The following is a 14,969-nucleotide window of genomic DNA, read 5'->3' on the forward strand; positions in this document are numbered from 1 at the left end:
GTAATAAAAGAAAAATGTTGTTATAAATGAATTGATATATATATATGGAGAAAGAAGAGAAAAGAAAAATATTTATATTGATGTAATAATAATAATTAATACGAGGATTGATGTAATAATAATTAGTACGAGGGCTATTCAAAAAGTGAGTGTTTTGAAAATATCCAGGGTTCTTTCCTTCACTGTAATACTGTTACGGAATTCCCGTTCTGGGCGACATTTACAGCGATATATCCCTATATATCCCTATTATAATTAATCTGTACCTATATTATCAACATTGATCAGAGGCGCAATAATTAAGCATATAGCTTATATATAATTAAAAGAAAGAACGCTGTTATTGACAGGACATGTTGTCATGAGTAAGATTATTAGTTTGTTATTGATAGGACATGTTGTCATGGAAAACATAATTATTGGGAGGATACGTACATAAAACGGTATGGTTGTTATTGATCCATAATATATGTATAAAGGAAAGAATAAATCGACGTTAGTTGGTATGTATAATGATATAATTCATTGAGATAGATTAACGAATTAGGGCTAGAACTTGAATTAAAAGGAATATTTATCGTTCTACAATCTTTAATTTTGGGAGGGGTACATTTCTTATTGTCATATCAATAATTGGTAATTGTTCTTAAAATTGGATAGTATTTCATTCATTGGGTAAATCATTATGATCACGTGATCAGTTATTGACCTATGATGGGATTAGGAGTCCAGGACATTGGTACATTTAAACTTTGTAGGATAATTTGAGAATGCGTCATTGGTTTCGATTATTCCAGCCAAATATAAACGTAAGCAATACGATGTACCACGTGATTGACCTTGATGAGGTAGTGTACAGGGATACATAGCTAACCTTATTGAAACTTATGACTCATAGTCTTAAGGGAATACATGCTACAACACTGGCAAAGTTATTGTTGATGCAATTTGATTGGTTGATCAATATCTTTCGTGCAATCTGATTGGCTGATCACTATCTTTCGTGCAATCTGATTGGTTGATGAGTTTCAAATCTTTGCTGCATTCAGTTTTGTTTTAACATTTAAAAAGTTTGAAACTTTGGTTTGACATTTTTTCGTTTGATATTTTTAGTTTAAAAATGTTTGTTTCGAAAAGTTTTGTTTGAAAATTTGGTTTCAAAATTTTGTTTGAAACTTTTCGTTTGAAATTTTTGTTGAAAATTTTTTGTTTGAAAATTTTGTTTGAATTTTTTTTGTAAATTTTTGTTTCAATTTTTTTGTTTAAAATTTTTTCGTTTCAAATTTTTCGTTTCCAAAAATTTTTTTCTGTTTAAAAATTTTTGTTTGAACAGTTTTGTTTGGAAAATTTTGTTTCAAATTTTTTTGTTTGAAAATTTTTGTTTGACATTTTTTTAAAAGTTTGTGCACTCATTAGTAAAGAACCGGAACTGTTTAGAACTAAAACCTCTGCCAACATTGTGGTGCAATAGTACTCGTCAGAACATGATAATGCAACGTCATCAGTTTTGCATCATATATAAGTATCGTTCGAGTTAGTATTCATGATAACATCATCATGGCTACTTGTCTGCAGTTTCTAAACACACGTGATGTGATGAAATCATTTACCAAGATTACTGATTTACAACAGAATGTACCTTATAGAATCTTAGCTAGCCAAATGATCCCTACAAAGTTTGGATTAAGAATCGTAGTGAAGCTTGAAAATGATAAGAATATAATTTTACCAGCAAGATATTTACCCATGGAAGCATCAAAACAAGAAGAACTGCTGCGTTTCTTAAATACTGGATCTGTATCTTTATGTTACAAAGGATTCTTGGGTCGAAGTCATCAATTTGAATTTAGTACACAACCAGATCCGTCAGCAATTGTGATGAAATCATGAATTCAAACGTCAGCACATTCCTTTGACGTCAGACATAGTTGTATGAATTTGGTTGGTCAGCATGACGTCAGCAACTGTGATGAAACTATAAATTCAAACGTCAGCACATTCCTTTCCAATGACGTCAGCCGTAGTTCTATAAATCAACCAATACACTGTCATCCCACGAAATCATTTGAGCAAGTGCTTTTCAGGTGGAAAGATGTGTACTTCTAACGATAAAGAGTTCATCTTCGCAAGCTATTATCCAATAAATATATTTCAAACAAAACATGTGATGATTGGTATCAGTGCTAGAACATTTGAACCAGTAATTCGATTGGGCAAAGCAGAACAATTTGGTGTACAACTGACCTGTGAAGAATGGCAAATATTATGTTCACGAATCGACCAAATGAACGATTATTTTCATGATGAGCTAAATGTGACCATAGTCAAATCATTAGGCTCAAATCATGAAGTGGTGCTGCGTACAGTCCTCGAAGAGAAGATGGTGCTGTTACGTAAAAAGAGTACATTCCATGTCCCTCGCAACATGGTGTATCTAACACAAACGGAATGGAACAAATTTATAAGCGTATTTCAGTGTGCGAAACATGCAGTGGAAGTGTGCAACAAAACTAGTATATTCCTGAAAAAGTACTATTTTGAAAAATGTGTGATGCATATTGTACAACATGTATCTAGATATTGTGATGGTTGTCAACATCGTTCGTGGGTGCATACCTGTATTGATAAACAGTTTATTTGTGATCAAATGGACATTGAGTTTCCACCAATTGATATCGCAATAGACCTTAAAAGACTTTAATTGGAATTAAAATTATACGCTAAAGACAAACTAGTGCAAGAAGTTCAAAATACATTGTATCGACAATATCCAGAACCACTATCTGGTATGGATGTATGTGGAGTGTAATAAAATGATCCATTTCAATGAATTGTTTTTTTTCATTTCAAGTACAATCCCATATTCTGATGTGTACTATTGCACCACAATGTTGCCAGAGGTTTTAGTTCTAAACAGTTCCGGTTCTTTACTAATGAGTTCACAAACTTTTAAAAATGTCAAACCAAACTTTGAAACAAAATTTTTGAAACGAAAAAAATTGGAAACGAAAAATTCAAACAAAATTTTAAAACGAAAAAAATTTTTCAAACAAACTTTTGAAAAAAACAAAATTCGAAACAAAAAAATTTGGAAACGAAAAATTTCAAACGAAAAAATTTTAAACAAAAAATTTTCAAACAAAAAATTTTCAAACAAAAAAAAAATTTCAAACAAAAAATTTTGAAACATAAATTTCAAACAAAATTCTGAAACAAAAAATTCAAACACAAATTTGAAACAAGAGTTTTCAAACAAAAACTTTCAAACAAAAAATTTTCAAACAAAAAAAATTCACGTCTCACGGTTAACCGTCAAACTTTATCCGGTTTTTAACTAATCGATTAACAAATAAACGGTTTTGATCATATTTATCAGTGAGTGCAAAATGTTGAACGAAACCAAGATTTTAAATGTTAAATAAAACTTAAAACTGAATGCAGCAAAGATTTGAAACTCATCAACCAATCAGATTGCACGAAAGATAGTGATCAGCCAATCAGATTGCACGAAAGATAGTGATCAACCAATCAAATTGCATCAACAATAACTTTGCCAGTGTTGTAGCATGTATTCCCTTAAGACTATGAGTCATAAGTTTCAATAAGGTTAGCTATGTATCCCTGTACACTACCTCATCAAGGTCAATCACGTGGTACATCGTATTGCTTACGTTTATATTTGGCTGGAATAATCGAAACCAATGACGCATTCTCAAATTATCCTACAAAGTTTAAATGTACCAATGTCCTGGACTCCTAATCCCATCATAGGTCAATAACTGATCACGTGATCATAATGATTTACCCAATGAATGAGATACTATCCAATTTTAAGAAAAATTACCAATTATTGATATGACAATAAGAAATGTACCCCTCCCAAAATTAAAGATTGGTACACAAATACACCTGTGTCTTATGAAAAAGTAATAAATCCTGTAGTTATTCAATAATAAAGCCGGTCAATAACCTTTAAATTTTGAATATTTGGCCATAAGAGGAACACCAATGGGTCCTAGAAAAGGTTTACCGAATTTTGTTATTTGATAATTCCCAAATTTAAAAGGGCACATAAACATATGAAGGTAATAAACCTCTGTACATACCCATATAACATGTTAAATCCTTATCAAAGGGGTCAAATTTAATTTTTGGTAGTTCTTTACCCATGAAAGGGAACGGGGTGGACCACCCCAAATTTATTATTATACATATTAGGATCCTGTACTATAATACCCAGTGTTTAAATTGGTCAATTTCCAAAATTTAAGGGGTGGGCCAAGGTACACATCCCAATTTTTTTCAAGGGGTGCATCAATGTACCCATGTCTTATGATAGGAAATGAACCCATATACATGACCATATAACCATATAGGGTAATAAAACCTCATCAAAGGGGAGAAATTGGGCCAAAACAAAACACGTGGTATAACGTATTGCTTACGTTTATATTTTGGTAATTTTTTACACCTAGAAGGGAACGAGGTGGACCACCCAAATTTATCATAATACATATTAGGATCCTGTACTATAATACCCAATGTTTAAATTGGTCAATTTCCAAAATTAAAGGGGTGGGCCACGGTACCCCTCCCAAATTTTTCAAGGGGTGCATTAATATACCCATGTCTTGTGAAAGGTAATGGACCCCTGTATACGTTCATATAACCACATAGGGTAATAATACCTCATCCAAGGGGATAAATTAGGTCAAAAACCAAACACGTGAATGTATTAAAATTTGGCAATTTCGTACCCATGAAAGGGAACGAGGTGGACCACCCAAATTTATAGTAATATATGAGGGTCCTATACTATTATACCAAATATGTAAAATGGTCAATTTCTAAAATTTAAGGGGTGGGCCAAGGTACCCATCCCAAATTTTTAAAGGGGTGCACAAATGTACCTATGTCTTATGATAGGGAATAGACCCCTATACATAACCATATAACCATATAAGGTAATAGGACCTCATCCAAGGAAATAAATTGGGCCAAAAGATCAAACACGTGGTACAACGTATTGCTTACGTTTATATTTTTGGCAAATTTGTACCCCTAAAAGGGAACGAGGTGGACCACCCAAATTTATCATAATACATATTAGGATCCTGTACTATTATACTAAATATGTAAAATGGTCAATTTCTAAAATTTAAGGGGTGGGCCAAGGTACCCCTCCCAAATTTTTAAAGGAGTGCACAAATGTACCTATGTCTTATGATAGGGAATAGACCCCTATACATAACCATATAACCATATAAGGTAATAGGACCTCATCCAAGGAAATAAATTGGGCCAAAAGAACAAACACGTGGTACAACGTATTGCTTACGTTTATATTTTTGGCAATTTTGTACCCCTAAAAGGGAACGAGGTGGACCACCCAAATTTATCATAATACATATTAGGGTGCAGTACTATAATACCCAATGTTTAAATTGGTCAATTTCCAAAATTTAAGGGGTGGGCCAAGGTACCCTTCCCAAATTTTTCAAGGGGTGCATTAATATATCCATATCTTATGAAAGGTAATGGACCCCTGTATACGCCCATATAACCATATAGGATAATAACACCTCATCCAAGGGGATAAATTAGGTCAAAAAACCCCGAAATTTGAATTTTTGGCAATTTTTTTACCCATGAAAGGGAATGACATAGACACCCAATACTGATAGAAGTACATACTATGGTCCTAGGCTACCACACCAAATTTTTAGATTTGGCAATTTCCAAAATTTAAGGGGGATGGTCCTAGGTGCCCCTGCCAAAATTTAGGGGGGTGGGCCATGGTACCCCTACCAAAATCTAAAAGGGGTGATCCTATGTACCCCTAGGTTATTGACCCCGGGCCACGTAACCCAAAAAATGGGCGCCGGGCGCCCGGGGGCGCAAAATTTTAAAGGCGGCGGGCGCCCCCTAGGTCATTGACCCCGGGCCACGTAACCCCACAAATGGGCGCCGGGCGCCCGGGGCGCAAAATTTTGGCGGCGGCGGCGGGCGCCACGCTCTAGGGGGCGGTAAAAATGGCCTCAAGTCCCGCGATTACTACTCATTGTCTCCAATTTCGCAAACACATCCTCCAGGGTTCGGGGCCCAGGGTTGGTCTCTAAACCAGCTATGACTAGCAGAATTGAGACAACTACTCCTACAAAGAATAAATTAACGTTACTTCGGAAATGTATGCTATGGGGATGGCAACACTTCACACGCAACCTCGCGTTGAAGAGTCCAACACTAACTCTCCAATATTCAAGCGACACCCCCATGATTTCACGCTTCACCGATTCCTGGAGCACCTACAAACACGTCTTTCTTCAGCGATGACACACATAATAATTTTTATTTCTTAATAACGATTATTTCTATTTCGCCTTTGTGTTTAGAACAAATGCCCCTTTTTTATGAGTAATGATGAAGTTTAAAAACTTAGTGACGTGCTCTAAAATTAGTCGATTGAGGGGATATTACCTACGTGGCATTATTTTGGTCCGATATCTGCATTTGAAGATCTTGGATAAGTACATAAATCGTTTATTAATTTCTAATTTGTATATGCACGGTTTGTATTGCATTTTATTTATCGTAGTTGGTATTTGATCACGAGGAAACTGATTAACATATTGTTTCATTTGATTCAGAAAACTACGTGTATTATAGAATATGTAATTTGCATATATTTGCTACCTCATTATCTGCGGATGCGGGACGGATAGAGATGTTGCGGATGCGGATAGAGATGCTGCAGATGCGATACGGATGCGGATGCGATATTTTGTATCCGCGCAGACCTCTACCCATAAGCATTCCACCAGCGGGCCGCCGTAGGCCCATCGACGTGCGAATGGCGGGCCACTGGCGGACGCCGCCGCCGGGCCACCAGCTCGATTACACTAATTACGCCTTTGTCCCGCCGGTGGGGTATCCGCCATAATCCTGTTGCTCCCCCGCCTTTAGCCGATACCCAGCCGCTGAAATTCCCCCATGTGCAAGACGTAATCGGATCTACCGCAAACTATGGCGGATTACTCCCACAAATTTCTCTTCATGCCGCCTTTAATCATCTACTCTGAATTTTTGAAACGTATTGGCACTTAAGCGCTGAAACCTTTATACCAATACATGGTCAAAATACAAAGATTTAACACCATTTTTCTTCAAGAATTCCATTCCCATCCGGGGATGAGTGGGCTGTAGAAGGCAATACCTTCCAAGCACATCTGAACTACTATCTCGTAACTGTCAGTGAGATTGTAATATTGGAGTGGATTGTTTGCAATGAGTAAAGCTTTAGGCAGTATATTTGACATTTTGTCAAGTAACAAATAATGTAACATGTTCTGCTGTAACCGGTCACGAAAATAGTTTTGTAAGCCAACGAACTGTCTGACAATAGTTACATGAGTACAGTGCTGCTACCTGTTGCTCTTATATCCTAGGTCAGCAGATGTTACCAAGTTCTCTTCTGTTCATATGAAAACCAAAACAAATGTTCACCACGTGAAGAGTGAAAAATTGTGGGTAATGCAAAGCCAATCCGTGCCCACCACACGACCGTAAGCAGGGACAACCGCCACGATCAGCGTATGGTTCCAAGGCTACATCCGTCGCAGTACCGCGTTCATGTGTACCCTGACAAAACCGCCATCGGTCCGCCAGTGGTTGCAGTTACTCAATCGACTCGATGTCCCGCCTCGTTCCCGCTCGAAATCCACTTATATACCGCCATAGTAGCGATCGGCCCGACGACATGTGGCGGACAATTGCTTATGGGGATATTATAGGCTTCAGACCCATGCTTTTTTTCCCGCTCACGGTATCGCTAGAGTTAAGTCTTCTTCCACTAGCGGCTTCACGATACTTACTTTGTGTGAGCTATTTGAGAAAATTTATGCGCTGGAATTATTTGCAACTTAGGGCCCCCTTGAAATAGTCAGCTCCAGGGTCCCAAAGCCTTAATCCGCCCCTGGAAGTCATTACATATACCTGCCTGAAAGTCACAAATATGGCGTTTGAAGCGAATAACTAACCATGTACAGCGCCAAGTGAACACATTCTCATACCAAACACTATATTTCAGCCCCTCCCCCTTCCGTCAGAAAAAATATATTCGTAGTTCTCGTGTTGTAAATTGCAATGATCAAATTGTCGTCAGAATGAATTCTGCATTTAGTCGCGACTACAGAAAATTTCACCTTGAATGCACGTTTATAGCCCGGATCAGTCTAAAACATAACAATGTATTATAATATGTAACACAGAAACGCCATGAGGAAATTTCTAGTACAATGGATCAATTTGTTTTGTAATGCATAAGGTGGGCGAGAGGGAGTCCAATATGTGGCCCTAGGTTGGAACCTAGGCGCTAAATTGGGCCTGACGACCATCACCGGTATTTATGTGCACCATGTGGCTGGCTAGAGCAATATTATTTTCAGTTTTCTTTAGTTGCACGGTATTGAAAAACTGATGAAATTTGCTTACAGGTAGAAGGAAGTTGTATTAAACTTCCTTTCGCTACAGTCCATAAAGATCTCTGGCCTGCCAGATAGCGCTCTATCTACTCGGTGATTCATGGTTAGCCAATCACCGCCCAGGCGCCATTATTTTTGGCTTCCTGAATTGGAGTTTGATAGCTCTTGATTCCGACAGCATCCCAATTGCCTCATGATACTATATTAACACTGGATAATTTTAGTGCTACCACTGGGAGTAATCGACCCTTCACATCAAAGTCCCGAGCACAAACTAATCGGCTAAGTGGGAGCTCAGTAATGTAAAAGCAGTATATATTTAATTTTAACACAAACACACACATATTATATATATATATATATATATATATATATATATATATATATATATATATATATATATATATATAGGAAAGTTGCCAATTATGGGGAGGTTTTTTTTATAAGGTTTCCTGCTTAAACATGATTTGTAGGAAATATGTGTAACTTCCGGTAATGCTGTACAGAAACCTTGTTCGTCTATTCTACACATGGAAATGAGAAAAAACAATAGTCACAGAATAAAAAAATAAAAACAAACAGTATTGCTGTTCCCCATATTAGGCTACCGGGGTTTCTAATATGGGGATGCTGGGGTTCCTAATATGGAGCTATGACATATAGATGCTTACATCAATATTACTTGCATAAAGCAAGGACACACAACCTCTCAGAGAAACTATTGTGATAAATACGGGAAAATGAAATAAGAAGTGAAAATATGAAGATATAATATGATTGTATTGACGTTATTGTTGATCAAAAATAAAATAGATCTACATTGTTCTAGAGCTGGAAAAACATTAGGTCTAATACAAAACGTTAATACAAATCATTATGCCTACATAACTGTGAAGAAAAATAATTTCAGATGCAGAACACAATATCTTGGAACTATTTAAAGAAACAAATGCATTTATAATAAATGGTTGTTTGAAAATAGTCTTTTTATAAAAAAGAAGTTTTTTCCCATTTCTCGTTTTCAATTAAATTATAGACGAAACATAAAAAAATGTCTCTCTTCCTTTTTACTGAAGTTGGAAATCTAGAAAAACTTAAAAGCCTGATACTTTTTCACTCAAATTGTAAATAAAAAAAAAAAAAAAAAAAGTAATCTTCTTTTCATGTATACTACTTAAATTGTAAATCTACCAGAAAAAAAGAAACACTGCTTTGCACTGAAATTAAAACTCCACAAACCATAATTTTACTTAGAGCAACATCTTTCACAGACGAAAATGTCATCATCGACGCCTGCACAGAGAACGTGATCCCACCGTGAACACACTGCACATTGAATCCACTCTTCACCTTCACGATCTTCGGAAAATAGTCCATTGCAATAGAAACACTCGGCTTCTTTGTTATCTTCGTCGGACACATCCGACAATTGCATATATTCCCAGTTAGATGAACTACTGGAATCTTGTTGTGACAAAGACCTACGCTGGAATCGTTTACTTTGTAAATTATCCGCTTCTCTGCACTCTTTAACTGTCTTCCTTGGCTGCTTCATCTTCTTTATTTGTCTTCCGAGGGATCCTCCTTTCTCGTCGATAGAAGAAATATTTTGCTTGAAAATGCCTTTTCTTTTCTTCGATGCTGAAGTTCCGCATTCTGTTCGTTTTTTAGTCTCTATTTTGGTTTCCCTTTGGCATTCTAAATCTCGTTTGTAAGGTGAACTTGTGATAATTTGGGCTGATCCAGTTCGAGATTGCTTGTAATTTTGTCGAACAGGACGTGCTGGAATAGGGGAAATATCATGTGCTGTCACAGTACATGTAGGTGATGGCAGTTCTACTTGAACCTGGTGTGCTTGGCTCAGAAGGGTTTCGGACCTCGATGGAAATCCTTTCTGGTTTTGCTGGTATGGTAGCAGATACTGACATACATGGATCGGATGTGTTTGCTTCGGAAAGTCGCCCGTCCTCGATGGAAATCCTTTCCGCTTGGGACGTTATCGTAACAGCTACGGACCTACAACTATCACTTGTTGTTTCTTATTGGAGGAAGTCATGAGTTCTGAAAATATGTCTATTAGTCGGAAATAGGCCTGCTCTTTTGAAACCACTGACTGCATTTTCGGCTGTTGCTGCTCTCATGTACGCATTTCCAAATAATTCGCCAACCTGATATATAGTCACAACACGTCCTGGATTCATTCGCAACCAGCGTTCTATTTCCTGCCTGTAATAGCACTTTAATGGTCCCATAAATGTTAGATCCAAAGGCTGCATCTTATGGGTGGAATGTGGCGGTAGCGATATAATGGTAACATCGTTCTCGCGTCCTAGATTTATGACATCTAAGTTCCGTACATGCGAGAAATGGCCATCTAAAACCAGAACCACTGGATCTTCTTCTGTAGGCTTGACATAGTTTATAAAATGTCAGAACCACTCTGTAAATATATCACTTTGTATCCAACCAGATTGGTGACATGCATAAATAGAACCAGGTGGGGTTCCATTCATCAGTTCAATTTTCATATTCTTGCGTGGGAATACGAGTAGCGGTGGAACGTAATTTCCTGTAGGGCTCATGCATGTCACTACTGTGATAAGAATGCCTCTTTCAGCCGACTGGAGAGCAGAAATCTGGCGTTTTCCTTTAAGAGCAATGACTTTGGTATGTTTACTTTGCACAATGGAAATGCCAGTTTCATCGCAATTAAACAATATTGATGGAGAATGCTTGATTTTATCCATAGCCGGTTCAAATATGTCAAAAAAATTATCTACTGCTTCAGGAGTAAATGATGTAGCTCTAGAATGTGAGAGACCCTGTGGCGTTCTAAACGATAGCTGAGGGTGACGTTTAAGAAATTGTTTCAACCATTTTTTACCTGCCATCTTCTCTGTCCGGGAAAAAGGATTCGGAATTTCATTTCTGACTGCCAATTAGTACGCTAATCGTCGTACATCCGTCATTGACAAGCCAAATAACTGTTTTTCCATACTAATGCAATGATTCACAAGGTCCTCTTCAATATGTAACGGGAGAACGTGCTTCCTACCTAATTTGATTACCATCGGCGCAGTATCCTGGTCTGATTCAATGGCTTGAGTTACAAATCTTTCTAACGTTGTTTGTGGTACATTATAAATACGAGAGGCCTTCAAACTTCCCATTTCCTTCTTCATCACAGAGGAAACAGCTGCGTTCATATTCTCTTGCTGCCATTGTTTCCTTTTCGGCATCTAAAATAGACAGAAAAGTATCCTCAATTTCCAGAATAAATTAAGGGTTCGAAATTTGGGGAGCCCCATATTAGGAACTTCTCACCACCCCATAATAGGCAACTTTCGTTGACATTTTTCTCACGCATATATCAACAATTAGTAAATCTAGAAAACACGATATACACTATTTACTATGAGCTTCGTTTTCTACTTAAGCGCGTAAGATAGTGTAATTGAATATTTCTTACCTTTACAGCGACACACAGACGTTACGTCCGAGACGGTGCAAATTTTCTCCTGCACACCAAACACTTCCATTTGACTGAGACAAAGAAACTAATTGTGACGCCACCTAGCTTAGGCCGTATTGCCAGTTCGTGACACTAATTTACCGTTCACGCAAATTCTCTTCCACAAAATTCCCTCGTTTATGAGAAATCCCACCTCCCCATATATAGCAACTTTCCTCTCTCTCTCTCTCTCTCTCTCTCTCTCTATATATATATATATATATATATATATATATATTGTTTAATGCTCTCTATCTGCAATTGAAGTTGGTAAATCTTGACATGTGTCACAAAGAAAAAGATCGAAAAAATGAAGGATACTGTATATAATAATTTGTAGGGTTAAATTAGAGCTTCCAGGATTTTTTTTTTTTTTAAACAAGACTAATTCTTGTTTTTCTTTGTTGTACATTATAACAAGGGAAACACAGCCAGTGAACCGAATTCGGAAGCTTCCAGCGTGCACAGCTGTGGTACACTGCTTCTGTTGCCAAGCCGAGCGTATATATGGCCACCAAATAAAGTGATCTTTATTCTTAGATGATGGGCTACTTGTCCAGCAAATTTTCTTCAGATCCGGGCAGTAGTTACTAAGAAATAAAGTATCATATACAAGCAGAGCCGAGCCATGCCTGTCCTTGGCCGAATCGGACACTAAGTATAGCGGTCTTTATTCTTTGGATGATGGGCTACCTGCCCACAAAATTTCGATTATATTCAGCCAGTAGCTACCGAGAAACTAAATACAACATACAAGGCAAATCGAGCCGAGTCTGTCGCCGACCGAGTCGAGACATCAGATATAGTTATCTTTATTCCTCAGACGATTGGGTACTTGGCCACCAAATTTGATTTAAATCTGGCCAGTAGTTACCGAGAAATAAAGTACCACATACAGAGTCGAGCCGAGCCTGTCGTTGACCTAGTCGGCCACCAAGGATAGCGATCTTTATTCTTTAGACAATGAGCTATCTGCGCGCCAAATTTCGATTATATTCGGCCAGTAGTTACCGAGAAATAAAATACAAGGCAAGCCGAGCCAGGTCTGTCGCCGGCCTAGCTTGGCCATCATAAATAGTGATATTTATTGCTTACATAATTGGGTACTTACGCATTAAATTATGTCTACATTTGGCTGGTAGTTACCGAGGAATAAAGCACTACATACACACGCATACATAGAATCTAATTACATCTGGAGTAAAACTACAAATTCTCGTATGCTTACGCCGGGAGCTAAAGAGAAGAGTCCCAACATCAGGATCACAAATGGAACATACTGCATGTAAGCAGCATCCATTTTTAACATCACAACACTAATGGGGGAAGCTCCCCCTAGCTACGCCAGTGCCTTCAGCTTGGTATTTTGACACGATCATTTTGTACTCTTAGATTAGTGTATATTAAAGTCCACATGTGTTAATGTACCCTTAGAATAAGACTTTGGAGGCTGTATTTGAGAGGTACGCTTAACTTGTCGTGGAAATAGTTGTTAAATTAGCTTGAATTTTAGGTGCTGTACACTTTTTTTGGTATTAAATCGCTCAAGTTAGCTTGTCTTGTAAAGAAAATATTAAGTAAACACTCTTAAGTGTGTTTTGGTTGCAACTGTTTGCACTTGTTTTTCACTAGGTCCTAAAAATCATGCAAGGACCTGTTTTGAAGTTTTTTTTTCAGTGTTATTATCCTTTTACGTCTTTTGAAACTTTTCTGTGACCCTTTTGCTGCATTTTATTCATATTCGATATATAATGCGAAAGCAAACACGCTAATTCTAACAATGTTATGCAAATTGCAAAACATTTAGTTACAGGTTGCATAACATCTAGGAGAAATAATTATACAGTATATTCTTAGTAAACTGGCCGAAGAATTGAGATGAACAACTAATGATAATTAAAAAACACCGAACGTGTGTAACATCATTACTTTCGCTACAGTGCATTCGCATTAGGTGAGACAGCTTCTAAATAGGAAGAAACGGGAGGTGCTAACACTAAACTGACAATTAGGGTACAATATGGCATGAAAAGACGACAATACTATAATTCAACAATACAAAACAGTACTTGGACTGCGGAAACAACTCTATCGCGATTTTGAATGTTCTTGGTGAGGACAGGTTTCAAAGCCCCAACATGCTTAAAATAACTTGACGCATTTTATTATGTGAAATAACCTTTTATTTATGCAAATAAAGATTGGATTTATTAATTACTCTAGAGAACATGTTTATATTATGAATGGATTTATTATATAACCATAGAAGATTTTAGACCACCATTTTAACTCTGTTTCTTTGTTTATTCTCTTGTACTAAAATAAGCTTTTATATACATTTTAATCTAATTTGATCTTTTCCATAACATTTGACATTAGTATTTATTTAAAAACTACAATTTTTTACAACACTACATAGTTCTTATAGTTTTTTTTTTTTCATACAATAATAACAGTAATAATTCAACTGTTTATGGAAAAAATAGATTCTTTATATAACTAATAATACAGATATAATTAATAATACAGCATTTAAGTGATCTTATACAGTATATAGAATTTACTGGCAAATTAAAAAAAAAAATGTTACCCTTACTGTCCTGCAGCAAGGAGATCATTTAACAATCGCCTGCAGCATAACAACAAACACTACTACAAAAGCGACTGCATAGTTAAAGTTGAAGAAAACTCAATCTAAATTGGCCACCTTTGGTTTAGCAGAAAAGTCCAACTTAATAATTGGCCATATTTGCACTATGGCGAGTTAAGATGTTACTTTAAATTTATCATGTTCTTTTTTATGCATCCTCCTTACTTCATTATACCTCGATATGCTGTTCGCCATAGGTTGAAACATTGAACTGTTAGTTTTGCCAACGCCTAGCCACACTGGCTATGATTCAAGTCACAGTAAAATAACAGAGGTCTGTTAGGTTTAAGAATATTAGTTGGGGCGAGAAATGTTTTAAATTTGTAAT

At 36.7% G+C, this 14,969-nt stretch overlaps 1 protein-coding gene across 1 annotated transcript; it reads right to left on the reverse strand.

Moving 5' to 3' along the window:
- Positions 1-10,909: 10,909 nt before the first annotated feature.
- Positions 10,910-11,371, reverse strand: LOC145672007 (uncharacterized). The gene has a single exon (XM_081741188.1). The coding sequence runs from the start codon at positions 11,369-11,371 to the stop codon at positions 10,910-10,912; it is 462 nt and encodes a 153-aa protein (XP_081597314.1).
- Positions 11,372-14,969: the final 3,598 nt, after the last annotated feature.

Source organism: Thermobia domestica, chromosome 15 (genome assembly GCF_964235325.1).
Source record: "Thermobia domestica chromosome 15, izTheDome1.hap1.1, whole genome shotgun sequence".
In the NCBI taxonomy this organism is placed as follows: Eukaryota; Metazoa; Arthropoda; class Insecta; order Zygentoma; family Lepismatidae; genus Thermobia; species Thermobia domestica.